At 36.9% G+C, this 27,167-nt stretch overlaps 1 protein-coding gene across 5 annotated transcripts in view; it reads right to left on the bottom strand.

Annotated features, from left to right (window-relative positions):
* SCFD1 (sec1 family domain containing 1) overlaps window positions 1-27,167 on the bottom strand; it is a 55,628-nt gene that overhangs the window by 12,049 nt on the left and 16,412 nt on the right. For 4 of the 5 annotated variants that reach the window (XM_075711746.1, XM_075711747.1, XM_075711751.1 and 1 more), the window contains 11 exons: window positions 26,509-26,608; window positions 23,375-23,514; window positions 22,861-22,951; window positions 20,109-20,182; window positions 17,729-17,810; window positions 10,414-10,510; window positions 6,475-6,545; window positions 5,474-5,553; window positions 4,838-4,900; window positions 3,772-3,847; window positions 1,059-1,112 (listed from right to left, as the gene is read on the bottom strand). In XM_075711746.1, coding sequence (XP_075567861.1) covers window positions 1,059-1,112; window positions 3,772-3,847; window positions 4,838-4,900; window positions 5,474-5,553; window positions 6,475-6,545; window positions 10,414-10,510; window positions 17,729-17,810; window positions 20,109-20,182; window positions 22,861-22,951; window positions 23,375-23,514; window positions 26,509-26,608 — 928 coding nt within the window. Of the gene's footprint in view, window positions 1-1,058; window positions 1,113-3,771; window positions 3,848-4,694; window positions 4,732-4,837; window positions 4,901-5,473; window positions 5,554-6,474; window positions 6,546-10,413; window positions 10,511-17,728; window positions 17,811-20,108; window positions 20,183-22,860; window positions 22,952-23,374; window positions 23,515-26,508; window positions 26,609-27,167 lie in introns of those variants that run through there. The other variant, XM_075711750.1, reaches the window with a different exon arrangement.

Here is a 27,167-nt window from a genome sequence, read left to right as displayed (position 1 = left end):
CAGTGTCAATTTCTTTGTTTGTCAAGAGAAAGCAAATTTTCTGCTAACAATCGTGACATATATTATCTATGAAGTACAGTTTAAGAAAAGACAGGATTACTTGCATGTTGATAATTTTCATATTTTGCCACTATTTATCTCCCTTTACATAGAGTTAATACCTGAAGGTGAAAGTGGACTAAGAGGAATGTTTGAAATCTACTAACCAGTGTGAGATATTACAATTGTATCTCTATCTGATGCTGATGTCATTAAAACAGGAAGACTGATACGATGTGGCAAACATTAAAGCTTTCTAAATGACTTTTAACAGGTGATTTTTTTAGAACAAGTTTGTGCACAGGATGCTCCTATGTAAGAGTTCGGAAGAAATGAAACACATAGCAAGAAAAAAAGACTGCACTGACTATACATTATGTATAAGACGACTTAGGGCTATTTTTAGCTGTAAATTCTAGCGAATGTCTTGACTATCTAGCTAACATTTAAGCATTTCAAAAGTTTGTAACTTACTAAGTCTGTGTAAATTTTCACAGAAACAAGGGGAAAACACTTTTCTGACACAAAACCAACTCTGCTTGCAAACCGAAAGACTGCGTGAGTACTAAAATATTTTCCTCCAACTAGCAAAGCTTTAAAGATGTGGGAAACAAAATTTTCTCTAACATACCTCTCTGTAACTACTTTACTTCTGAAATTGCACTCTTAAAAAAAAAGAAAGTCACCTTGATGCAAAGAAAATTTCAGCCCATGGTTTAACTTTTACCAATTTAGGAGCAACAGAAACTCAGTATAGCACAAGAGTAATAGAAGCTCAGAATAGAAAAAAACCTCAAAAACACTAGTTCCAATGAGACACAATAATTTGTCATGGTTTAGAAACTATTTTTATACAAAAAATCTTATGAAATAGTTATGAAAATGGTTCTATTCTTGAGATACTACACGATTAGATTTAGCTGCATTATCATGAAAAAAATAGCCATGGCATATTACGTATCACAGCCTCAAGATTTCATTTGTTCCACCTCTTTCCATATGAAGGCAGTTATACTCACAGGGTTTGACTTCATCTCCATAAGGTTATCCAATATACGTGTGACTGGTAGATTCTGTAAAACATAATGTCAAATCAATGGAATGCTGAAATGCTTACTAAGAATTATTCACAGGCACACTATTGTTTACAGAATAGTTTACAGAACATTTGAAATACTACTATAAACAGTTTTCCTCTTATATTTTGTAAAGGTTGAGCATTTTTATCATCGCCTAAATTACCTTTCTGTACAGAAAATGCAGACATCTGAGGAGCATCTAGCTAGGGGATGAACAGAAAGTGCAAAAAAAATGTGAAGATAGGAACAGAGTTGTATTTAGGTATTACCAATATATGCAGGCATGTGATGATGTATCATAGAACCATAGAATGCTTTGGGTTGGAAGGGACCTTTAGAGGTCATCTAGCCCAACCCCCCTGCAGGGAGCAGGGACAGCTTTAACCAGATCAGGCTGCTCAGAGCCCCGTCCAACCTGACCTTGAATGTTGCCAGGGATGGGGCCTCTACCACCTCTCTGGGCAACCTGTCCCACTGCTTCACCACCCTCATTGTAAAAAAATTTCTTTCTTATGTCTAGTCTAAATCTATTCCTCTTTAGTTTAAATCCATTACTCCTTGTCCTGTCACAACAGGCCTTGCTAAAAAGATTCTCCCCATCTTTCCTGTAGGCCCCCTTTAAGTACTGCAAGGTCGCAATAAGGTCTCCCCGTAGTCTTCTCTTCTCCAGGCTGAACAACCCCAACTCTCTCAGCCTGGCCTCATAGGGGAGGTGCTCCAGGCCTCGGATCATTTTTGTGAATTCATGTATGAATTCTTATTAAAAAAATACATTGCAGTTTAAGGAAAGAATTTTAAAGCTGAAGATGAGAATTAAGGGTGTGATTCTAAGAACTAAAAGAACTAAAAAAGAAAGGGGTAAAAAAAGCAATCCTGGCAACAAATGTTTGGATGAACTGGCAAGAAAGAAACTGAGATTCAAGATGACTCTTCCTTATTTAAGATGGGAAATGTTAGTTTGGACAAAAGATCTGAGGTATTAAACAGTCAAACCACTTTAGTTGTAATAAACTGAGGAAGAGTTTACATAGCAACAGAATTGGGAATGTGTCTTGTTGACAGAATATATCAAAAAAGGACATTCCAAAGGATGATCTACAAGTAACACTGAAAAACACTTAGTAAAAAACCAGTGTAAATCCCTGAATGAGAAATAAAAAGTTAACTTTAACAGAAATACCACAGACCTAAATCAGGCTGAAAAATATGAGGAAGAACAGCATTTTATTTGGCTACCCCAAGACACCTGGAGAAGGAATTAAAAGCAAGAAAAAAAATGTCCTGAAAACATCATCATTGTGGCTTCTTACTCACTCAGAACCCAAAACAAATCAAGCCATTTTATCAAGAATAATACTAACATTTTAAAGCCACACATGCTAAAACAAATGACAAAATGTTTAACACGAGAAGAATAGGAAGTCTAATTTAGAATATAATTACTATCTATTGTTACAAGTAACAGTTTATCTGAAGATCTCTCAAATATGACATACAGGCAAGCTGCATATTTAAACCAGTTTCCTCAACTGTTTTTCATGACGTACCACTGATCTGTAATGGTGTGATGCAATTTATCATATCTAGTCATAGTGAAATTCCTGCAGAATTAATTTCATTGACTACCCTACAAAAGCCACAGAAATGATTTTTAAAAGCTTTTATGTGATAACTGATACTTTTAATGCATAAATTATGTGCATAACAGGATGACTAAAAAATGGCTATGATTAGATTAACTATGTCAAAAATATGCAGATTTAATTAGAGATGAGATTTCATTTTATTTAGTTCTGATATGCTGTATTCCCAAATTAAATTCTGGTTCTTCCACTAAGAATGATAATATGATGAATGATCTTTTCCTTAGAAATTCTGATGTCAAAATATTACAGAATTAAGATTTTTAACAGTAAATATTAATTTGTTGCCATCTGACAAAAGTGCATATTGGAGAAAACAATGCATCCTCTACAGGGAAGCAGATTTCTGGGAACCACAATTCAACATTTCAGCTACAAGAAATTACACAACCAGTGTCTTTTTTTTCGTTGTTTTGTTTTCTTTTGCAGGGTGTACATTGAAGTTTTCATGCAAGTTATGCTCAGCAATATATTCTAAACTTAAGGGAATATTAGAAGGTGGCCATGTCATTACTGATTTTCACACTTTGATTTTCAAGCACATTTCAAGATTATGGTTGCTGTACATTCTTATGTAGAAAAACTGGAAATACTTGAATTGTAACTGAAGAGAGGATGAACACTTTCAGCCTTTCAATCACTCTGGAATAGATGCATTTAATACATGCTGTTCTAAGTAAAGACACGGAGGGGTGGGTTTTTTTGTTTATGAAGGTCTAGTCTATTTTGAGTATTTCACAGCTGCTCTTTTTATAATGCTGAAATCAGTCTTAATCACCCATACTGGAATCTAATTCCTTACAAATGGAGGTATTCAAAGAAAATTTGAACATTATTCGTTACTTGTCTAAAAACTGGAAACTATAACGTCATAGATCTATCCACCAGCAGAGGCTGATGGTTTTTTTTTTACTGTCCAACTAATTTCACTAAGACAGAGGTACTAGAAGTTGTTTTGCGGAATGTTCACAATGCTCAAGCGATAGACTTGTTTTTGTTTTTAAACTTACTTGTTGCTTCAGTACCAAGTTCTTCACTCCTTCCATCACAAACTGTGATCCTGTATTCATAACACGGGAAAACAGACTGAAAAACAAAATAAAGATGATGTTTAAGCCCTTCTTTTTATAATTTGCATTCTTAAGCTTTATGCTGACATCCAATTCCCATTAAAGTTGACGGGACTTAAGTACCAAGTAATTCAATTTGTCATGAAATATATTCTTCAAACCACATATCAACCAAGTGTATGGGAATACACCTCTAATCTAGCAGTTAGAACCTCACCTATCAGTAGGAGTCTTGAGTTCTAGTCTTTAATCCATTGAACAGTTTATTTTATAACTTCAGCAGTGAAAGGATTTGAGTGCTTCTTTCAAGTGGGTGTCCTAATCACCAGACTTAATAGAGATGCTCAGTGTCTTCAACCAAGGAAACAGTAATTTTTCCAAGTGAGACAGCACCGGCATTCTCTCTAACCATACTGTGCCACAGTTTCCTTATGACAGTGACAGTGCATTCCTGAAAGTAAAGTTGGTAACAGGGATTCAAATCCTCTCAAGCATGGAAAGACCCAAGTCCCATATCCTGTATCCTGTATGGGATATAAGTACCTTTAGCACAGTCATTATTTCTTCATTTCATGTCTTGGAATAAATAACTACACCTTCCAACAATCAGACAGACACCCAGTAGTCCAGGACATCCTAATGAAAAAGCAGTGTGTTCTTGCATCCCTGACAGTCTCCAAGACCTGGAGAGAACCAGTTTTGAATACACAGGGCTGTTTTTCTCTCCTGCCATTGACTAAATAAGGCTCAAAATGGTGGCTGTCACAGATCCATTTCCTGGTGCTGAATTCTTCTCCTACGAGAGCCTGTACATGTAATGTGCAGGTGCAGATATCACTATACTTACTTTGTCGATTTAGTCCCAGATCTCTTTATTTTCATGTGTGTAAGTCCTATGCACTGTTAAGGGGAGATAAGCACTTGTAATCTTTCTAATCACACTTTCAGTACACTAAAATAAGCTAAAAGAACCCAAAGGCTTACAGAAAATTCATCAAAAGCATACCCCAAAGGTTTAGGCGTAGTGTTTCCATAGCTGGTTGGAGCCGAAGCCATCTTAGTGAAAGCCCTGTGAAAGCAGGGATAGAAATCAAATGCTGATCTCATGGCACATACCGCTGCAGAATGTTCCACTTGGGTCATTTTGAAAGCGAAAAAACTTCTGCTTCCCAAACTCTTTTAGGAAGTAACTCTTTATTACATGGATCTCCCTGGTCTATAATTACAATAGTTGAAGCACTGAAAGGAATTAGATTTTATACTTAAAAGACAAAGACTTTATTTTGATACCATGTAAAACTAGAATAACTGATAGGTAGCATGGCCCTTTGGTATGAACCAAAAAAATCTGGAGTCTGAACTAGCACAACTTTTCATTTAAATCAGTAAGTTGTTTCTGTCTTGGATCATTAAGTACATTACAAGTGTCATGTTCAACAGTGTTCTGGCATTACTGGAGTTTAGTTTTAAAATAAGATTTGCATGTATTACCATAACAATGACAGCAAAAAAATATGCCAGAATCAATGTTTAAGGATAATTTACGATGTATGAGAAGTAACACATAATTCTTTGATAACAGTGAGTTCTGTAAAATCACCTATATTATAGCCTCACGTAGGAGAAAAAAGAAATCACTTACTTCCATTGTTTTATGTAGCTCAAAGGAGCAAGATTACAACCTGCATCCATCAACGCTTTTTTATACTGCTCCAAATCAATCTGAAATTATAAAGTGGAAAATTGCAAAAGGTTGAAACTACTCTTAACTCTCCCTATGTGGACAGACAAGATATTCTTATCTAAATACTAAATAATCAGTGTAAAGTTATAGCATTAACCAAAGTTAAAAAGTAATTATGAGTCTTAATCCCATCTCCTACCAAGTATGAAAATAGAACTTAAAATGCAATTTGCTATGAGCGGTTTTCATTAAACTTAACAGTATTTGTGGAATTAAATCCTGTGCACCTTCAGATATGAGAACAGTCTTTTATATCAGCATCTTTAAAAAACCTGACAAAATACTGGTTTCTGTAAAATGTCACAACAGCAAATAATAAAAATGAAGAGGAGTTAATATACATTTATAAGAATACTTTCTCTCTGCCTAACCCAACATATTTTTTCCACCACATAATATTTCTACAGTATAATAGAAATCTTCTTTGAAATTCATCATCATAAATTCAAAAGAAATATTAAGAAATTGTTTCCTGAATGATCCAGATATTGGCACAAGAAGAATTTCTCCTTTATTCACCTGCTGGTCAACTGACTCAATTATTCTTGAATATACAAGGACAGAGTGAAGAGTCACATTAACATTTTATCTATTCTATTGAGCAGTGGAGCAGAATAATAGAAAGCATGTCAAGATGTGTCTCTTATAGTAACTCTGAACTAAATATTTCAAAAGATAATCTTCCGTCTTACTAGTCATTCATATCCTCCAAAATGGTAGCTAAAGTTCTGTGAGCAGATTCCCTGACAACACGATAAAATTTATCTAAAGTTTTAATATTTCCTGGGCATTTCATACTTTGCTTCAAAGAGAAGCAGAAATACCTATTTAGTGCTGAAATGATACAGAAAAATCCTGTGGTACAATTTGGTGTTGGAAGCTGTAAAGAACATACATACCTCTGAAGGTGCCTGAGCTGAGCTTATGTAATAGATAAGAAATAATCGCATTTTGTCTTCTGGAGTTCCCGCTGCAGTGAAAAAAAAAAAAAAATTAAAAAAAACTAACGTTGTAACTATGCTGCTAAGTTAATTGCCCTTCAGTAATAATATATATGTACCTTCAGACCTTTAGTTATGACAATAATTGTTATCTATGAGCATTGCCTTGTTCAGTGTATAAAATGGTAGAAAGAAATACAGCAATTTTATTAAAAGTTGGGTTATACACGCTCGCTGTTTCTGAAAGTTTATTTACACTTCCACCTTTTGCTTGTAGCGAATATTATTCCTCAAATAACTAATACATAAGTTATGTAGCGGCATTATGTCTTATTTTATGCAGGGATTGCAAGCGTCAGCAGGAAGTAGATCCATGGAAGAGGAGACTAAAGAAAAATTGTAAAAGTAAAAGCCACAGCACATTATTTTTTTAGCTCTACAATTTGTTTATGCAGCACTGTGGTTGACTGTACTGAAACACCTGAGGGCTGGAAAAGCACTTATGTGAACTTTTGGTCATGAAGAAAATCCTGAACTTCCAACTTGTCTTCAGGAAGGATTTCACCTCCTGGATCACCTTTTGTCACACCACTCGTTGGAGAAAAAACGCTGCTACAAATTCTTGGCCAGCATTATCAATGGCAATCAAAATTCATCTGTGCCAGATCAAAACGATGATGTAGCCATCCTTCTGTTACTTAGACTATAACCTCTGTAATCATATTTTGAACACGATCTACTTTTTTCTAGAATAGAATCACTATTAGTAAAGACCATCGTTTCAAAGTAAGATTTCACAAGTATAACTTCTCAAAACAAACATTTCAAATTTGTAATCCAAAACTTCATTTAAGAAGCTTGATACTTTTAGCTAAAGTATAGTATTTTATAAAAATGCACTTTCTTGTACTTCTGTGTAAGAAAAAAAGATGATTTTTTCTGTTTTTTTGTTTTGATCCCCCCCCCACTATGGAATGTGGATCATGTCAGCAGGGGATCATCTAACCTAATCTGCAACTTTTGTTTATATGTGAGCATATATTTAGTTTGGCAGAAGTTAAGAGTAAGCACTGTCATAATGAACATTTACAACTTGGTACAATTTTCTTCTGGGAAATAAGTTTTATTAACCTTTACCAAATACCAGCAAGCCAGAAGATCAAGAACTGAAGAAACTTTGTATCATCTGAACCAAAAACCATCTTTCAAGGTAGACACCACTTTGGAGTCCACTTGGGTAAAAAAAAGCACTTAAGCATTCTAAATATACAGTGTAACTGACTTTAGTTTCTGTAACTGACTTGGAAACTTGGTTTCCAACTTGCCAGTTTATAGCTTGTTTTAGTACTTTGCTGACCACTAAGTTTCAGTTTCAACTGGAATCCACTGGCACTCGACAGCATTTCCCTTGCTGCGCCTATTTATCATGTCTACAAAACCCCTAGGTTTGTGCTCACGGGAGTGTAAGTGGTCTCACTTACACACGAGTGTAAGTGGTAGTTCATCGTACTGAAAGATAATAAATTTTAAAAAAGATCTGTGATTGTATATACTTTACTGAATCTTAGGAAAACCACTTTGTTTGGCAAAAGTGCTTTACTCTTGACATACTACTGATGTAAGTCATAGCTGTGATAAACAGCCCTAAGACCCAGGTCAGTTGCCTGTAAAATGTTCACTATTTCTTTGGTTGTAGTCTGTGACGGCATGGAGAGGGGGAGTGCTAAATGTTCTGAAGAAAACTTAACATGCTAAACCTAGAACAGAACAATTTTATTTTCTACTCAAAACCCATCAGGCAGCCTTTAGGGCTATTGAATAACTACTAGAGCAAAGCAAAACCAGTAACTCCAGTTTATCACTACTCCAGGGTATAATAATATCCACTGAACTACGAGGCAGCTAATAGCCTTGAGTGGTATATTAGTACACCATAGTAAGAAATATGAGGCTCAAGCTGTTAAGTGGTCAAGTCTAAGTCCTTTTGGGAAGAGCTCTGCAGACATCACTGTCCACAAGACAACTATCCCACAGATAATGCAAACAAGTAGTGCACCGCTGAAAGTGTTGGAAGGCTTGATGCATTATTCCTTCAAAATAAACGTTTTCTGCTGGTATCTCATGGTGAATCACACAATAGGAAGCTGGCCAGTTTTACAAGATAGCATGTCCGGAAATAATTGCTGTGATTTAACTTAAATCCTTTTGTTATACAAACTTACCTTAAACCTAGGCAACGCATATGAAATGCTAATGTGTAACTGTGAACACCCGGACACTTAACTTATGAAGGAAAACTCTAGCTTGGAAATCTAACCTTTCTCTTGCATAAAACCCAGGAACTTTTTAAATATGAATGTTGATATGATACATCAAACTTGGAAAACAATTTGACATGTACTGCAATCTAAAAATGCACAGAAAATGTGGATTCAGGTAAAAAGTAATTGATCCAATAGGAAATACTAACAAGCATAATAGTTTCTGTTTTCATATCTAAGTATCAGCTGTTCATGCAAACATAAAAGCTGAAATCAAAATAGTACATGAACAGTTAATTCTGAACGTGGAAGAGGACTAGTTTGTATTGATTCTTAATAAAAGTACAGATTATACATATTAGCTTTATATTAACAATGAATGTCTGTACTGAATTACAGATTGATGCCTGACATTAGATTTTCTGAAAGTCTGTTAGTTTCTACACTTGATCCAATATGAGGTTTGTGAAATTTATCTCAGACTCCTACCAACAGTGTACTATTTATTCTACTGCCTTTTGATTCTATAGCACAGACACTAATAAAGGGTTTTTTTAAAAAGTCAGCAGGATTTATATATACTTTTTCCATAAATATGAATCATTATACAAACTCCAAGCATACACATGTCCACTATATAGCTACAAGACTACACACATAAGCATGCAGTAACAAAACATTTTCTTAAAAAGCATACTGGGAAAAGAGCAGGAACCCTGGGTCTCTAAATGCTTGAGGTTTGCCAATATTCTTGCCAATATGCAGACAGGCCAGTGGTCATAACTTAAGTTTTACAATCTTGCTCGGCAGGTTATTTTGTTCCAGCCAACTGGTATCAGATCATATTAAAATCCGTCAGAGGGTTGTGACATAGTTGTGAGAGGTTGAAATGAGAGTTGATGCTATGATACTATGAAAAGCTGAGAACCCATTCTGGTCTCAGCCTTTTACAGAAAGACCCCTAGTGACTCCTGCTACTAGAGAATCTGAGTATCACCCACTGTATAAAGCTTTTGTTATATATGAACCATATACGAAACAGAAGCTGGGATGCACTGCTCTGTATGGCGATGAAAACAGACATCCCACAGCTGGGTCAAGGTGTGAAAAACTTCAGGTGAGTCTCTCAGCGAACTGGCCAATTTATGTCTTGCTTCCGTTCCCTCCACCTTCTCCCATCCATCTTCTTCCTCACACAAGCAAGAGCTACCTACATTATAACCCCCGACTTAACCAAACTCTATGAAATGCCCTTTTTCGTTCTGTTTGTGAGGTAGGCGTGTGTTATAAAACATGCAGTAGGATTCTAAAGAATCATTATTGTTCAGACCACACAATTCCACGCTATACTAATAAATACTGGAGAAGCACAAAAGTTAAAATATTTTGACCTTCAGAAACAAGGAGTTAGGAAAGGATCTTAGTGGAGCTGCAAAAGTTGCCAATATTTTGGATATTGCTCAATCGAGATACTAAACTCTCTAGACTGCTACTAAAAAGCAATAAAAAGCTGTTTTCTTTACAAGTCTTGCACAGCTTGCACATAAGCTCCTTACCAACCCTGAAGTCCCAGCAGGTACAGATTTAGTGTATATCTTAACAGATTTTATACCAAGTTCAGATTTAAAGTACTCACCATCTGGGTCAGAAATCATGTCCAGAAGAGATTTATCCAGAGTGGATTTGCTCATTATTTTTTCCTCATATTCAAAATACACATCCAGCTTTCGACTCTGTTTAACAGTAAATGTCAAGGTTAATATCTTAATGCTGTGAAAGGATATTTATTTCCTTTTTAAAAAGGTATATAGTTTTAGTTATCAAGACGTTTTTTAAAAAATTATTTTAAAAGAAATTATCAGTAAAAATAACTAATGCTTGCATTATAATACGCTTTTATTAACTCTCAGAAAATTGATGCTTATGTAATTCTCATTTTAAAAGTGAAAAGGCAAGTTAAGCAAGGGATGTTTGACGTGCAAATATTAAACTGGAAGAGGAGCTTTGTTTTTAACTATGGTTTTGCCATAGCTGAAAACTACATGCCACCATATGTAGTGTTATGCTGTAATAGGAAAAAATAATGTTAGAGTGAATATTATGTCAAATTTATGCTGAACTTCAAGTCTCTCAGTCAACAAGACAATTACTCACTGCAGGTACATGTGGGAAATTCCTGAATACATTAACACATCATCCCAGAGAAAAGCTGGCAACTGCCAGCTTGGGCTGGTATTGAAGTAAGTACCTCAGATCAAAGGCTTGCAATAATTCATTCACACCAAAGATGGAGGACTTCATAATTAGATTATCTTGCTAACACTGGAAAAGAAGTCTCTCATTATGCAATGACACACGTAGACCAAGTTGTAAAAATCCTTCTTCAGGGAGGATGGCAGAGGGACCATGCAAAAATTAGTGCGGCAAAAGCTTTACGGAAGACATCACATGGCCCTGCAACTGATGACTGCATTGCAATACATCTGCACAAACAGCCAAGCTTTGCACTTCTCGACTGTCGTATCATGAATGTACAATCTAAAGATAGAAAAACGCATTCAAAAACTTATTTAAAAATCTTCTGTTACATCACGGATCGTTATGAGCGTTTGAACTTTAAAATGTACCATCACAACAAATGTTACAACTACTCAGCTTATAAAACCTTAATATCTGGTAACTAATGAAATCCTGGTGTTTGGCCACATTCAGCTACGTATTGGCTCAAAGAGGAGACCGGCAGAGTGGATCTCCATCTCATTGCCTTGGAGGTGTTTCAGCTCCACATCATACCTATTGGGAGACTGAAATGATACTGCCAGAGTGAGGCAATAGTGAGGGTTTTTTCTTGGGTTAAGAGATTCAGGAAATTTTGCCTGATAATGCCAAGGCATGCAGACCTGCTATGGCACCTTCTAAGCCAGTGCAGTGGCTGTTGTAATGACAGCAACATGAAAGCTTTAGAAGTCTGGTTTTCACATGTTTTTGAATTCTACTAAAATTATTCCTGAGGTCACAAATAAGGAAACGGAATTTTAAAAAACAGTTATTTCACCACCCCTGCAAAAAAAGGAAAAAAAAAAGAAAAGAAAAAAAGAAAAAAGGGGGGGGGGCGGGGGGGGAAGGTACTTCTTTAGCCTAAGGATATTAGGATATTTCACCTTCTGAGTATTGTTAAGTTCACCAAAAAAGAGTTGGAGATGAGAATCCAACAAAAGGAGAGGTAAGTCACAAGAATATTTTAATATTGAAAGCCTTTGGCCATCAGCTTATGATGCAGGTAGCTATATAAAACTTCCACCTCTCATTCACCATCTACTGAACTCATTGAGAAGAGCCATTACTTGGAGAACAGCAACTTAATTTAAAGCCTTTGTGGAAGCTTGTAATTACAGCTTATAAAGTAAATTACCACAAAGAGTGCTCACAAAATGACCACTCACTACTTTTAGAGCATAAGGATGTCTTCTTGTTGTTTGTCACAGTGACTACAACTACATATAAGGTGTATGAAATAACAACAACAACAAAAAAAATAGCTAGAGCTTCTTTCAAGCTATATTTACCTTCAGCTCATGTTAGAAGAGTAGTCACAGCCAAATTTTGGTAGTTAACGCTACTGTAAAACCTTGGATTAATCCTGTATTTAGCCAAAATGAAAGTGATTATGAGTGCTTCTGTTATACTAGTTTAAAGTCTGAATAGAACTGAACTACCAGCCTTCTTCCAAGTCCTTACTTCTGATGCAATTTAGAATCCGGCGTGTCAGAGACGTTCTGTGACTTCAATTCTACAGCATCTTGGACACTATCTGCGTTACAGTTTCCTTAACTCTCTCTAGAGAGATAAAACAACCGCAAAGAAACTACCACAATTTTTCCAGTTTTCCATAACATTCCCTTGCTTTTTGTGTTTTAACTACATTTGTATCTCCTTACATGGAGCTAAATTCAATGTTTTTAAGTTTAAAATATTTTTCCCAGACAAAAGGCATCTGTCATGGTTTTTTCTCTCACTAAATCCAAAACACAGCACTATGCCTGCTACTAGGAAGAAAATTAACTCTATTCCAGCCGAAACCAGGACAGCATCCAACAAACAAAGGATTGTCTTGAAATACGGAAACTTAATCTTATTAAGATAAATATATTATTGCTGAATTTGGCAATGCCCATATTATCTTAGCTGGTGATCTGTTTAAGACGAATTTATTCAGATGGCATGTAAAAATGTACAACTTAAAAAAAGGTTCACTAATTCACTGTATTTGCTTACAGATCACCTTTTAAATAAGATTATGTAATTCAAACATGAGATTCTTTCAATTATAAGAACAGATTTACAGTTGTTAACTTATTTGGAGCACAAACGAGGTAAAATTCCTCTCAACCATGTGCAATTTTATGACTGTTTGACTAAGACTGCTGAACAAAACAGACTAACCACAGCAAAGAAAACCCACTGGTTGCATATATTTGCATGCTTTGAGCCTAAACTGAAACATTAAGAGTACATGTACACTCACTCTCTTCGAAAATTTTGGACAATTATTTTTGAAGTGTGAACTTAGCACTCTTTGCGGGGGGCAGGAAAAACAAACTGAAAATCGTAAAACTTCAGGTCCTTTATTTCTATCCACAACAGGGATATCGGAGGTAAGCAGCAACACAAAATTTTCGATACTCTTTTTGATGCGACAAAAGTACGAACTAAAGAGATGGATCAATATGGTGAGTCTATTCAGCTGCTTCTTCACTAGATAACTAATGAAGGTTACCAGCACAGATGCTAATTAGGACAATATTTTTCTTATTCTGGTTTGCTAGGAATTAGACGGACACCTAATCAAATTTCATAAGGATTAATGAATAGCCTTAAACACTACTAGTTACCTTTTGACAGATTTCCCAGATATGTCACATCAATGAGACAGTTACTCCCTGAAGAGCCAACTTGTCTAAGAAGTGCTGATAAGAAGCAGATGTCCCATTTAATTTAAGTAACTGCAATTTTGCTCACTCAATGGCAAACTCACAAACATGCTAAGAGGAAAAGCTGGGGAATAGGAACTAAACATTCCTGTAGATTCAATAAAAAAAGACAGCAAAGAAGAAGTTCTTATGGGTGCCAAACTGCCAAGCAAGGTGAAGAAAAATAATAATAAAAAACAATAATAAAATCAAGATGCATTTACATTTACAGTTATTCCCTTCCTGCCTCCTGCTCTTGATTTCCTACTATGACATCTTGTTCCACACCAACCTCATTCAGGAGACCTTTCTGGCTGCCAATTCAGGGACAGGATCTGTACTGCAGTTAAGGAGCTAAACTTCAGCTTGCTTTGGTTTTCAATATAATTGTGAAAGCTTTCAACCAAGCATCTTTAGAAACAGCCTATTCGTAAGCCAAAACTTATGTTAGGGACAATTACTGAAGCGCATGGGAATCTCTACCCAAGCACTATACTCCAAAACGAACGCAAAATTCTTTCTTTTTTAAGCAGAGAAGTGGAAGCGGGACCCATTGAAATCTTAGAGGGTCATTTTTGTAAGGACTTGTAGGAGGCTCTCCTATCCTCTTTACAGTACAAAAGTTCTTCCTTTTAGAGAGAGAGAACATGCAGAAGAAGAGAAAAGAAATTTTCTAAGAAATTACTGGTGGAATTTCTCAAAGATACTGACAGAAAACAACCAGAAATAACAGCCCCTAGAATGAGTGGGGTTGGTCAGGTAATTACAGTGTGCTCCTATCAAGAGGAAGAGAAACTCTGGGAGAAGGCTGAAAGTGGCAGCTATAGCCAGTTCCCTTCGACTGAACTGCACAGAATGATGCCGGAAAGGTCACTGTAACTGAACTCGGAAAAAGCTGTTGTTGGAAAGTTACTCAATTATCAGTTCTGAGCCTGGACCACTGTGACATATATATTTCACAAACACGTACCATTTCTGTTCATGTGGTAAGACAAAAATGCAACCTCATTTCAAACAGAGTAGTTAAAACAGTGGAATTGCTTTACAAAATATGAATTTGATAATTTGAACAGCTATTGGCAGTCCCAATAATGGAGTCATCCAAAGTATCAGGCCTTGAGATCAAGCAAAATCAGAGACACATTGTAAGAAAATTATGTAGGAATGAAAAAAACCACCTAAACCAAACAAGTAATCTAAGATGGATAATAATTCACATAAAAATCTGCCACTTAAATTAATATGTATAGAATTCTGGCAAGATGTTATCTAACCTACCCCCTCTCCAATTAATAATTTCAGAAAAGTGTACATGTACACCTTTTTATATGCCACAATTTAACATACTTAGTAATCCTAGCATTCATATTAGAATGACATGCAAAGATAAGCATTACTTGAAACTCTAAAGTAGCTAGAAAGATATCCATAATTCTAGTCCTAAATTTGTTGTGTTGGGTACAGTCCTTCAGTCACCAGCTTCTTCAGAGAAAAAAACAATCAATGCAAAACAAGGATGCATTTGTTCTAAGCACTGACAATAAATACTTGATGGTTCACTTCATGAAAAAAGTGATGCATTCTTTCCATTATTTCACTAAACACTTAGATATGCCAGAAAACTGCCAGGACCCCTGAGTATGTGATTAATTTCTGGTTTCCTCTTGCTGTGTCTTAGAAAGTGATCCAAGAGAATGTGGAAAGCAGCTGTAAACTGAACACTAAAATATGACCACAGGAAAAATTAAATTCACTTAGTATATCTAAAGCAGGTCTTGCAGCATTCTTTGCACTGATTCTCATTTATCTAGTGAAGAAAAATGCTCAAATACTTAATGTAGTAGAAAAACATAATGGACAATGCAGTCTGTTTTAAAGTATGAATGTGCTTCCAGATTATTTTAAAAGTGAAATATAGTAACCTGAAGAAGAGCATGGTGCCTCACTAGCTCCTCATGACCAGGCACTTGCCAAAAAAATTCTCTCCTATCCTAATCCGGTTTAATTACTTAACTGTATATAAAACCTATTAACCACAGCCTCAAGATGCCATCAGAATTTCTTTAAAAAGTAGAGATATTGCCCTTTTTGAGAGTATTTTTGAGGAATCCATTAGGTAGCATATCATCCTGCACGTTAAAATTCCACAGCTTGAGACAGAAAGATACTTTTTGTAACACTGGAGAGTGAAAAGAGGGGAGAAAATGGACAGGACAAAGCAGTTGGAAGAAACTTCACATTCATTCAGTGAAATAGCTTTAGTGTAGGTAAACTCCAAGAGAAAAAGCCATGTGCTTCTGCATTAGTTTAAGAAAGTTTCCTAAATACCTGGAGATGAAGGAACTGATTCTTTCTAAATCGAAAGATGATACAGATGCACTTATTATCAATATATTGAAGAAACTGCACGCCCATTTGTCTGACAATCTTCTTCGACAGCTACACAATAAGAAGGTAAGGAGCCCGAGCACTTCGCAATACCAGAATGAAGATCTTATCGTTTATGGAGAAATGGATCACCACTCCCTGGGAACTCTCTAACAGCAGGCCTCCTGCCAGAGGAGAGCGCCTAAGTAGAGTAGAGTAGAGCAGAGGAGTAGAGTGCCACAGCAGAGGGACCCCAAGGTACCTCCTTCCACCTCCAGGTAACAGAAAAGCGTGTCACTATCACCTCATGGAGAATGAACAAGTGCATCTGACTCCAGTCCATCGCCAAGAGGAGACTGGCGATCAAAACTGATGTTATTGCCATTCCACATCCTGCTCTGAAATCTGGCTTCTGTCCAACAAATAATATATAAAATAATACTGGTGAAGGCCCGCCATTACTGTCTCAGTATCTTTCTTAGAAAAGTGAACTTACAGACAAGGCATCAAATAAAATATTGACGTTGTCGACTTCTAATTTTTTTCAATGGTATTAATGTACTGCTTTTAATTGCCAGATATGAAAATTGACAGGCCTAATACTGCCAAAGCACATAAACTAGCCCCTACAGTAATGAGCCAAACATAGAGACAGGCTTATACCTCTTCCCCAATTTTATTAATATGTGAAATTAACTTGTTGATTAAAATTCAGAATGAATCCTTTGTTCATTTATAGTACTTAGTTTAAAAAAATTCAGTAGCAGTAATAACTAAGGACAGGTCTTATGCACTTTACAAATGTTAAAGTTAGCTTCAAAAAACACCACCTTCCATGAGTTATAAAAAGCATGGGGTAAAATTTTCTAACTATTGATTTTCAGTGAACTTGGTGTTTCAATCACTTTCAGAACCAGAATTTCAGTGTTTCTGAAAGCTTCATCTATAATTTCTGTTCTCATACTGTGAAAACAGATCCGTCTTCCAAGTTATCCTAGTAGTAACCACGGTCTTTACTTGATACTGAAACGATCTGCAAGTTCTGTGATACAAGAGGAGCGGACTTAAACAGACTTAAACAGAAAAGAGGACAAGCATCCTTCTGAAGTGCTTAAGTTATGCACAAGACATCTAACACAGCTGGAAAGACCAGTTTAGTAACTTGCATCATTATTGCCACACGCCTGGGTATCATTTTCTTTGGTGAACAGTAAATAGTTCTGATAAACACATACAGAACAGAAAATTGCTTAGACTGAAGTCATAACTTGCCATGACACATCCCTAGAGTAAATGAAACACTTCCATCATAAACTTATTTTAGAAAGACTTCAACACACAATAAAGGTTGTGGCCATCATTAAAGAAAAAAGAGAGTATACTAGTAAATTCTGATAAGAAAAAAACTGATATGTTTACTTTGCTTTCCATGCAGCGGCATTCAGAATTCATTCCCTCTCACCCTTTGACACTAAGTAATGTTATACAGTGATTTCTGTAAAAGGTAGCACAATTGAGAAGGCTCACTTGCGTATCTTACTTCACCTGCTCAAATATATTTCTCTAGGTAAGGAGCACTACTGATAGAAAACTGAAGTTGGACAGCAATCATACCTTTATATGCTCCAAAACAGCTGTTGCAACATTTGTATGAAGATCAATAAGCCTCTTCTTTTCCAGAAGTTCTGGAAGAGAGCTGAAGAGATTAAATAGAAACTAACCTGCTAAATTGCAATTAGCTGAATTGTGTATTTTATACAGTTGGTACAAAAAATTTATAGAATCACAGAACAGTTTGGGTTGAAAGGGACCTTTAAAGATTATTAAAATCTAAAATTATACAATACAGTAGGATTGGAACTAAAAAATTACAAAGTATAGATGTAATGATTCTTATAACAGAAGGACATTATCCACATGTAATGTAGCAAACCAGGTTTTTACCTTGACTAGCAAAAAACACACATGATGTGGGTAATTTAATATTCCTACTGAAAGCTTGTGATCAACAACAGATATATGCCCTGCTTACCTAAACAAATAATCTACTACAATTATGCCTTATATAATCAACATTTAGTTCACGTCTGATACATATAAAAGTGTCAATATCTGCCAAATAACAGTATCTGTCAAATAGTATCAAATAATATCAAATAATAATAATATCTGTCAAATAAACACAGAACCTCTGGATGTCCTGGAATTTGTCACAGGTGCTTTGGCATAGAACACAATTCTCTATGCAGGATTCATGACTGTAACCTTTGCTTTTGTGAAATGGGAAACAATGGTTAAGTTTACTTTGTGGAAAGTGTTACTTAAGGTGTTGTGATCTACATGATTTTTACTGCTGCCACTTGGGCTTCACATGTATGAAAGGCTGCTCAGGGTCTATACACTTTCATATCCAAAAGCACCCAGGACAGTCAGTGTCTTACTCAGTTTAATAATAAGTGGATGGGAAGGCACTTAATGACATTGACTGCATGGCCTGAAGAACCATACTTTCTTTCCTCCTTTAAGCAATTATAAAATCAATGTTACCTATGATGTTTGGCCATTAATGACCTTACAGCTGGAAGGTGATTACTACTGCCTTTGTAAAGGACTGCATTTAAAAAAAACAGGAAAGAAAAAAAAAAAAGACAGGAGATCCTCTATGTTAGAACCTCCGGTTTTTAATTACTCACAGATATTCCAAAGTTTTCTAGAAATTGTAAAGCCTTAGATAATGCTGAAGGGTATCTTCTTCCTGCTAGCAGATGATGGACAACAAAACATCAAAACCTACTCTAATTCTTCCAGCAGACACTGGAATTCTTCCATCTAAACGGAAGATCTTAACAGTATTTGGACTTCTCAGCATAATCCTAAAGATTAGAGCCAAAACATTGCAATAGGAGCGTTTACTGTGTTATACGCTTTTCTGAAGGGGGACAGGATTTTCCTAAATAATGCCAGATTACAGAAAACAGTCACATAGAGGCTAACTGAACAGTAAAACTTCCTGATGAAACTTTAGTCATATAATTTTATTTTTTTTGCTATCAGTTTAAAGCTTTTGATACTTGTCATTTTCATACCTTAATGTCTTAACCTGAAAACCAGCATCTTGAGAAGTACAAAACTTTAAAACTTTATAGGGGGAGCTTGGAAACATCTGCTCGCTTTTTTGAAACTGTCTGATCCATCACACATCCTTTGTAATTCCAATCAAATTCTAACCAGGGCATAGCACACAAAACAACTTTTGAAACTCACAAAGAGACAACTAACTAATGCAGACACATGCTGGATTTCACAGGACACTGAGCATAACACCCCATCTATCCTCAGAATAATTATCGTTCCTTCTTCCTTTTGATCGGGGTCTTAGCAAAAGGCAGCAAACTGAACATCTCCCTTCTCCACGGCATCAGTGGAATGAACAACAGATTTACAATGAGGAACAAGTCTAAATCTCAGATTTTTGGTATCATCCAGGGTGGCTAGGTGTCCAAAAGCAGGAAAGTAAATTTCCCATGCAGAGTTCTTAAGGACTATAATCTTGCCAACAGATGTTACAGTAACTACATTAATCAAAATGTAATTAATTACATACTGGGCAAAGCAAGCAAATGCTTCAGGAAGTGGATTTCACTAACAATTTTTTAAGGATGGAATACAGAGGTAGGTAGTTGGGTTTTTCTGGTGGAAGAGTGTAAGCAAATCTATGATGCACTTATCGACTATTCAGCTTTGCTGAGGAAACACTCCAAAGCCATGTGTAAATGGCTCACACACACATGGTGGGGAAGTTACATGTGCAAGTACTTGTCTAGGACATCGCATTAAAATTTACCAGAATTATAAAGCATTTAAACTCTATTACTGAGCTGAATTGAGCTACCTTTAAAGCTATTTATTTCAAAGGATATTAAAAGTGAAACGACAGAAAGAATTACAAATGGTTCCCAGTTCATTAAACAATAATGCACTATTGATTACTTACCTGACAGCTGAAGTTAGCTTAGCTGTATTATCAGAAAGCATACTTATTGCTCCTTCATCCTCCCCTTCTATACCCTGGGTTTTGGGAAGGGTTTGGAAAGAGGAGTAAAAGTAGTCATAATAAATACAAAGATCACACATGCAAATACAGTCAATACATTTAGAACTTATTTTCTCATAATGGTATTAATGTCAGGATTGTGTTTTACAGTTATTATACAAGTTATATAAATGTAACACAAATAAATGCAAGAAAGTGAACCTTCTCATGAAATAGAAAGTTGGACTTCTAGTCCAACTTTTAAGATTGTATTATGCCTAAAATTCAACATGTGTTGATAATTTTTTGCGGGGGGGCGGGGGGGATGGTGTGAAAGAGTGGGCTAAGCATCTTTACAAGTCCTATTATAGAATCATAGAATCATAGAATCGTTTAGGTTGGAAAAAACCTTTAAGATCATCCAGTCCAACCATTAACCTACACTACCAAGTCCACACTAAGCCAATCAAGGGTAGACTAGACTAAACCATGTCCCAAAGGGCCACATCTACCCGTTTTTTGAACACCTCCAGGGATGGTGACTCCACCACCTCTCTGGGCAGCCTGCTCCAATGCTTGACTACCCTTTCCGTAAAGAAATTTTTCCTAATTTCCAACCTAAACCTCCCCTGGCGCAGCTTGAGCCCATTTCTTCTCGTCCTGTCGCTAACTACATGGGAGAAGAGCCCAACACCCACCTCACTACAACCTCCTTTCAGGCAGTTGTAGAGAGCGATAAGGTCTCCCCTCAGCCTCCTCTTCTCCAGGCTAAACAACCCCAGTTCCCTCAGCCACTCCTCATAAGGCCTGTGCTCCAGACCCTTCACCAGCTTCATTGCCCTTCTCTGAACATGCTCCAGCACCTCAGTGTCTTTCTTTTACTGAGGGGCCCAAAACTGGATGCCGTATTCCAGGTGTGGCCTCGCCAGTGCCGAATACAGGGGGACAATCACCTCCCTGCTCCTGCTGGCCACACTATTCCTGATACAAGCCAGGATGCTGTTGGCTTCTTGGCCACCTGGGCACACTGCTGGCTCATGTTCAGCCGACTATCTACCAACACCCCCAGGTCCTTTTCGGCCAGGCAGCTTTCCAGCCACTCTTCCCCAAGCCTGTAGCGTTGCATGGGGTTGTTGTGACCCAAGGGCAGGACCCGGCACTTGGCCTTGTTAAACCTCATACAGTTGGCCTCAGCCCATCGGTCCAGCCTGTCCAGGTCCCTCTGCAGGGCCATCCTACCCTCCAGCAGATCAACACTCCCACCCAATTTGGTGTCATCTGCAAACTTACTGAGGGTGCACTCAATCCCCTCATCCAGATCATCGATAAAGATATTAAACAAGGTGTCGTGGTTTAGCCCCAGCCAGCAACTAAGCACCACGCAGCCGCTCGCTCACTCCCCCTGCCCCGATGGGATGGGGGAGAGAATCGGAGGAGTAAGAGTGAGAAACACTCCTGGGCTGAGATAAGAACAGTTTAATAGTTGAAATAAAGTAAAATAGTAATGATAATAATAACAATATAATAATGATAATAACAATAATAATATACAAAGCAAGTGATGCACAATGCAATTGCTCACCACCCGCCGACCGATACCCAGACAGCTCCTGAGCAGCGATCGCTGCTCCCCGGCCAACCCCCCCCAGTTTATATACTGAGCATGATGTCATATGGTATGGAATGGCCCTTTGGTCACTTTAGATCAACTATTCTGGCTGTGCCCCCTCCCAGTTTCTTGTGTACCTGGCAGAGCATGGGAAGCTGAAAAGTCCTTGACTAGCATAAGCAGTACTTAGCAACAACTAAACCATCAGCGTGTTATCAGCATTCCTCTCCTACTAAATCCGAAACACAGCACTATGCCTGCTACTAGGAAGAAAATTAACTCTATCCCAGCCAAAACCAGGACACAAGGCTGGCCCCAAAACAGAGCCCTGGGGAACACTGCTCGTGACCGGTTGCCAACTGGACTTAACTCCATTTACCACTACCCTCTGGGCTCGGCCACCCAACCAGTTCTTTACCCAGCGAGGACTACGCCCGTCCAAGCCATGAGCTGCCAGCTTCCCAAGGAGAATATTATGGGAGACGGTGTCAAAAGCTTTGCTAAAGTCCAGGTAAATGACATCCACAGCTTTTCCATCATCTACCAGGTGGGTCACCAGGTCATAAAAGGAGATCAGGTTGGTCAAGCAGGACCTGCCTTTCATGAACCCATGCTGGCTGGGCCTGATCCCCTGGTTGACCTGCACTTGCCTGTTGAGTTCACTCAATATGAACCTCTCCATAATCTTTCCCGGCACCGAGGTCAGGCTGACAGGACTGTAGTTTCCTGAGTCCTTCTTCCGGCCCTTCTTGTAGATGGGCATCACACTGGCAAGCCTCCAGTCATCAGGGACCTCCCCTGTTAACCAGGACTGCTGGTAGATGATGGAAAGTGGCTTGGCAAGCTCCTCTGCCGGCTCCCTCAGTACTCTCGGGTGGATCCCATCTGGCCCCATAGACTTGTGAGCATCCAGGTGGCATAGCAGGTCATTAACTGCTTCCTCCTGGACTATGAGGGCTCCAGTCTAGTCCCCATCCCTATCCTCTAGCTCAGGGGCCTGAGTACCCTGGGGATGACCAGTCTGGCTGTTAAACACAGAGGCAAAGAAGGCGTTAAGTGCCTAATTATGCTTTACAAAAAGCACATATAGGTAACAAAACTTACCATGATACTTTTAAGTCTTTTGACTTCATCTTCTTGGGCTCTGTAGGATTCCAGTTCTTGCTGAACAGACTCAGCTACCTCTGGAAAAGGACTAATGCAATACCTGCATTAGGCTCATTTAAATCAACCAATTGAAACACTAGAACCAGACAGGTTGCGTGATCAAGATGATCATGAAAACATTTTCAGAAATATCAATACACAAACCATGCAGCAGTATCAAACCAGTGAAAATAATGACATCTTACAGGAGGTCTACTTAAACTCTCTAAGATATATTCACTGCTTTCAATATTTTTAGATAATTTTGATAAGAACAATTTTGTGCTCTGTAACAATAAGCTAATATGCAATTAATATGGACAATGAATATTGACAATGATAATTCCTTAAAAAAAAAGCAATCTTCAAAAATATTTTCAAAGCAGCTTAAAAATAGAACTACCATAATATGAAGAATATCTAGAATTTGTATTGACTAAATCAATATGAACTCTGTACCTATACAGCTTACCTGCCCTTATGCTTCTGCCAGAATTTATCAGATGCAGTTAAATCATAGGACTTCTTATTTTTTTTCTTAGGTCTAGCACCTGCTGGAGAACTTTCCATTCCCGTTGATTCTTCCAGGTTAACTCTATTCAGATGGAAATCCTGAAAAAAGAGGATCTTATGTAAATATTTGACAGTTTTTAATTATTTAATCAGTCTTTTATACTAAACCAATTATATTCCAGAGTATCTTCTAAAAAAATAAACACAGCTATTTATTAGAATTTCATAAGAGGGCAAGAAATAGCTTATTAACTAACTAGATAACAACAGCAGCAATGTAAGAACAAAGCTGCTATTTCTCCATATAGCTTTTCTTCTTCCACAGATGCATGAACCTAGAAACTCAATCTTTTTGCTAGATGACACAGTTATGCTCACATAATGTGTCAGCACACTGCTCCCTGTATGTCTTCTGGTTCTTTCCCCCATTACTTTTGCCAAGGACAGCTCTGTATTTTCTGCAGCATATTCCCTCTGGTTTTCAACAAAGATTAACAAGTATTCCACTTGCTGACTTTATTTCAAGAACATTTAAAATTTCAAAGGTGCACTTTGCTTGGCAAATAATGAGAGTCAGATCTTCAACTATACAGAATCTGCCACGAATCTTTTAGAATAGGTATTTTTTCCAGAAATAAAGCTCCACTTTCCAGTGATCTACAGAGCTAGATCACTGTAAGTGACATACTCAAATAAAATTTTAAAATGTTTCTAGTTATCCTTTGGCAGAGTTCACACTTAAAATGAAATACTATACATGATCCATGCCAGAATAGAAACAAAATCAAGTAGCTACTCAAAGGAAGCACGTGCAGTCAATGAGCACAAACATCATCTTACAACACGTGTTTAATGTTTCAGCAAAACCAGAGTCTCTTTCAAGTACATATGGTCAATAAAAACTTAAAGGAAAACAAAATTACAAACTCATTACAAACTCAGATGTAATTTTTAATGGAGATGTATGTTTTGGCTCAATTTAACTCACCGGTGACCTGAGTTTCCAAGTTAGTTTTGGCATTTACAAGGAGTTTTACCGAAATGATTCTTATTGATTAGTGTTCTAAGTGTCCTTTCACCTCCCCATTTTGTCTATAAGGCTTTCTATCCATGCCTCCCATTTTTCTGTATCCACTCCTGAAAGGTTTTCTATTCAGAAAAGGGAATCTCTTCATACAAGCCTGTTTACGTGTAGAAACACCACCATTATAATCTAAATGGATGCAGCACACAACTTTTGTGGCTGGGTTAGCATTTAGTTCAACACCCCACAGAATTCCTGGACTATTGTAACTGAGAGCTTAAATGAAAAACAATTTATTTGAAAGTACAATTTACATAATCATCACCTTGGTAACGCTTTCACAGTTACAATTTATGGCCTTTTAAAAGGCTACTGCGGTTATTTCATGAAATACTATGCTCAGTACATGAAGAACCTGGCATGCTTGCCTTTAAGGTGAATAACTTGACTGGTTTTGAAATTAAACTTTTGCCCATGACATGGAATCACAGGCTACTTGGTTACAATTTCACTAGCCAAATTCACAATCCTATCAACTCAGTCAAAAATTAGATGCAACATGCAACATCTAAGAAGTTGTTCTGGAGAAACTGACGCCTGATGCAGTACAGATAAATATTCAACGATCCTCAAATCATTCTTCTAGTGTTATTCTAATACCCCTCCGTATTTGTAGCACTAGTTGCCCTCAGGTTCCACTACATCTTTGATCCCTCTGCACCTTAATGCACCGAAGTCCTACCCCAACACATGCCTGAGGCCACCTGACACTGCCTTCTCTACCTAGCAGCTGAGTAGGAGGCAAGTACATGGAGCTCTGCATGGATTTACTATCTAGTAAGTGAGCATTTGGTGATTAAATGGTAGGCAGGTAACAAACCAAAGTAAGTGTAGACCTTGTGCAATAGCATTTACACCTGTAAAAATTCTAATTTGGGTTTCCATCCCCTACTCTTTCACTGATCTTCAAAAGAATCCTGTAGAAATTCAGTACTTCTATTTGCAAGTTTCTAGCCAGTTCAACAGTTATTGGAGAAAACACAGTGCAAACCTTGTTTTTTTCATATATGCCTTTCTGAAAGAAACCAGGTTAAAAATTGTTCATTTGTAAAAAGCACCCTTAAGTTTAAGATGAAGGGACTTTTCTTAAGTAATGAATTACATAAAACAGAATTTAAAAGTGTCCTACAACATCCCATTAGTGCTAAAATATTTTCATCGTAGCAATGCAAGTTTCTGGACAACACTGTATGTATGACTATACAGTTCATAACCAACTTTGTATACAAACACATATGTGCATCTGCATATTTTACATATTCCTCTAACAGTCTCAATAATACTTCTCAAAATATTTCTCAAGGCTAGATATTGAAATGATTTGCATGACTAACTCTACAGTATAAAAAAGCCTCCAGATAGTAATTATTCTTACTCATATTATCTTTATTATTTAATCCATAACTATATAGAAAATGCGTAAATTTTAGGTAAATAGTATTTGTTTTCATTCAAGTACATTTCTACTACTGGTTTTATAAAATAAACTTGAGGAAATAAAAGTGCTTTAAGGCTATCTGAAGTTCCAAAAAATTATTAAAAAAATCTATTTTAGATTCCTCACAGGAGGGTCATAGACCACTTGGTATCTCTATATTGAACACCTACACCACCTTGTGGAGAAAAACAGAAATAGGTATTTTTAGAAATTCAAACTAATACTAAAATTGGTTTAAAAAGTCATTAAAAGCATTTATTTTTCAAAACTGAATTGTGCTTAATGGAGTTTGGAGTCCACATAACATAAAAGATCATGAACTACTGAAGAAAAGGCTAGGATTGCTGAATTACCTATCTTTTGATAACACCAAGATTTCAACTTTTTAACCATTTTAGAAGTTACTGCTAAATAAACCTTCTAGAGACAATCTTCCAAGTTGTTTTTTACTAAACAACTTCCAAATAAAACAGACAAAATAGATTTTGGATTAAGAGAAAATCTGGTATTAAGTTTAATAACAAACTGAGTGAAAAGAAAGTTTTGGTAACAAAATCAGATTTATTCTTACCAGAACATCATGCACTAAAGCTTGGTATGTCCAAGTATGATGTAGAGGAGTTGCTAAATCTATGTTTCTGTCAACAAGGACTAATAGGGGCCTTTGGAAGCTGAAAAGATGACACTGTATTAGTACCTCTTTAAACATGTTTAGAACACCCCAGTAACATCCTGAGTGATATCAGCCACCTTCTACGTCATATTTCAAGTTAAAAGCCAAACTGCCTACTGCAGAGTTCCTCCAGCCGTCCCCAAAGCATCTGGGGCTGATCACTGCCAGAAATTCCATGAATCACTGTCTTAGTAATGATAAAAAGATTATTTTATTTTGCACGAAGTCAAATTAGCAATGCATAAATATTGAGCAGAAGTCACTGCAAGAAGCAACTGGCCTTTTAGGTATTAACTAATACCTCTTTGTGTAGATACACATTGGAGTTCCAAACAAATGTTCAAGTAGGCAATATTTGACTTTAATCCCCATTATAAACCTCAAATATAAAATCTCTCTCTCAAGGGTTTTTAATTTCATTTTTCTCTTTGCTTGTGTATGAAGTCCATAAAGAAAAAAATTAGGAACTTCTGAGATGCACTGTGGTAATTCCATCAATACTCAATTTTGTGGAAAAGATTGCAGACATGCCTAAATGGCTTGGGTTATGGCTACAT

The sequence above is a fragment of the Pelecanus crispus genome, chromosome 6 (genome assembly GCF_030463565.1).
Source record: "Pelecanus crispus isolate bPelCri1 chromosome 6, bPelCri1.pri, whole genome shotgun sequence".
Taxonomy (NCBI): Eukaryota; Metazoa; Chordata; class Aves; order Pelecaniformes; family Pelecanidae; genus Pelecanus; species Pelecanus crispus.
The sequence above is the reverse complement of the archived record's forward strand: the minus strand, read 5'-3'. Positions and strand labels throughout refer to the sequence as shown.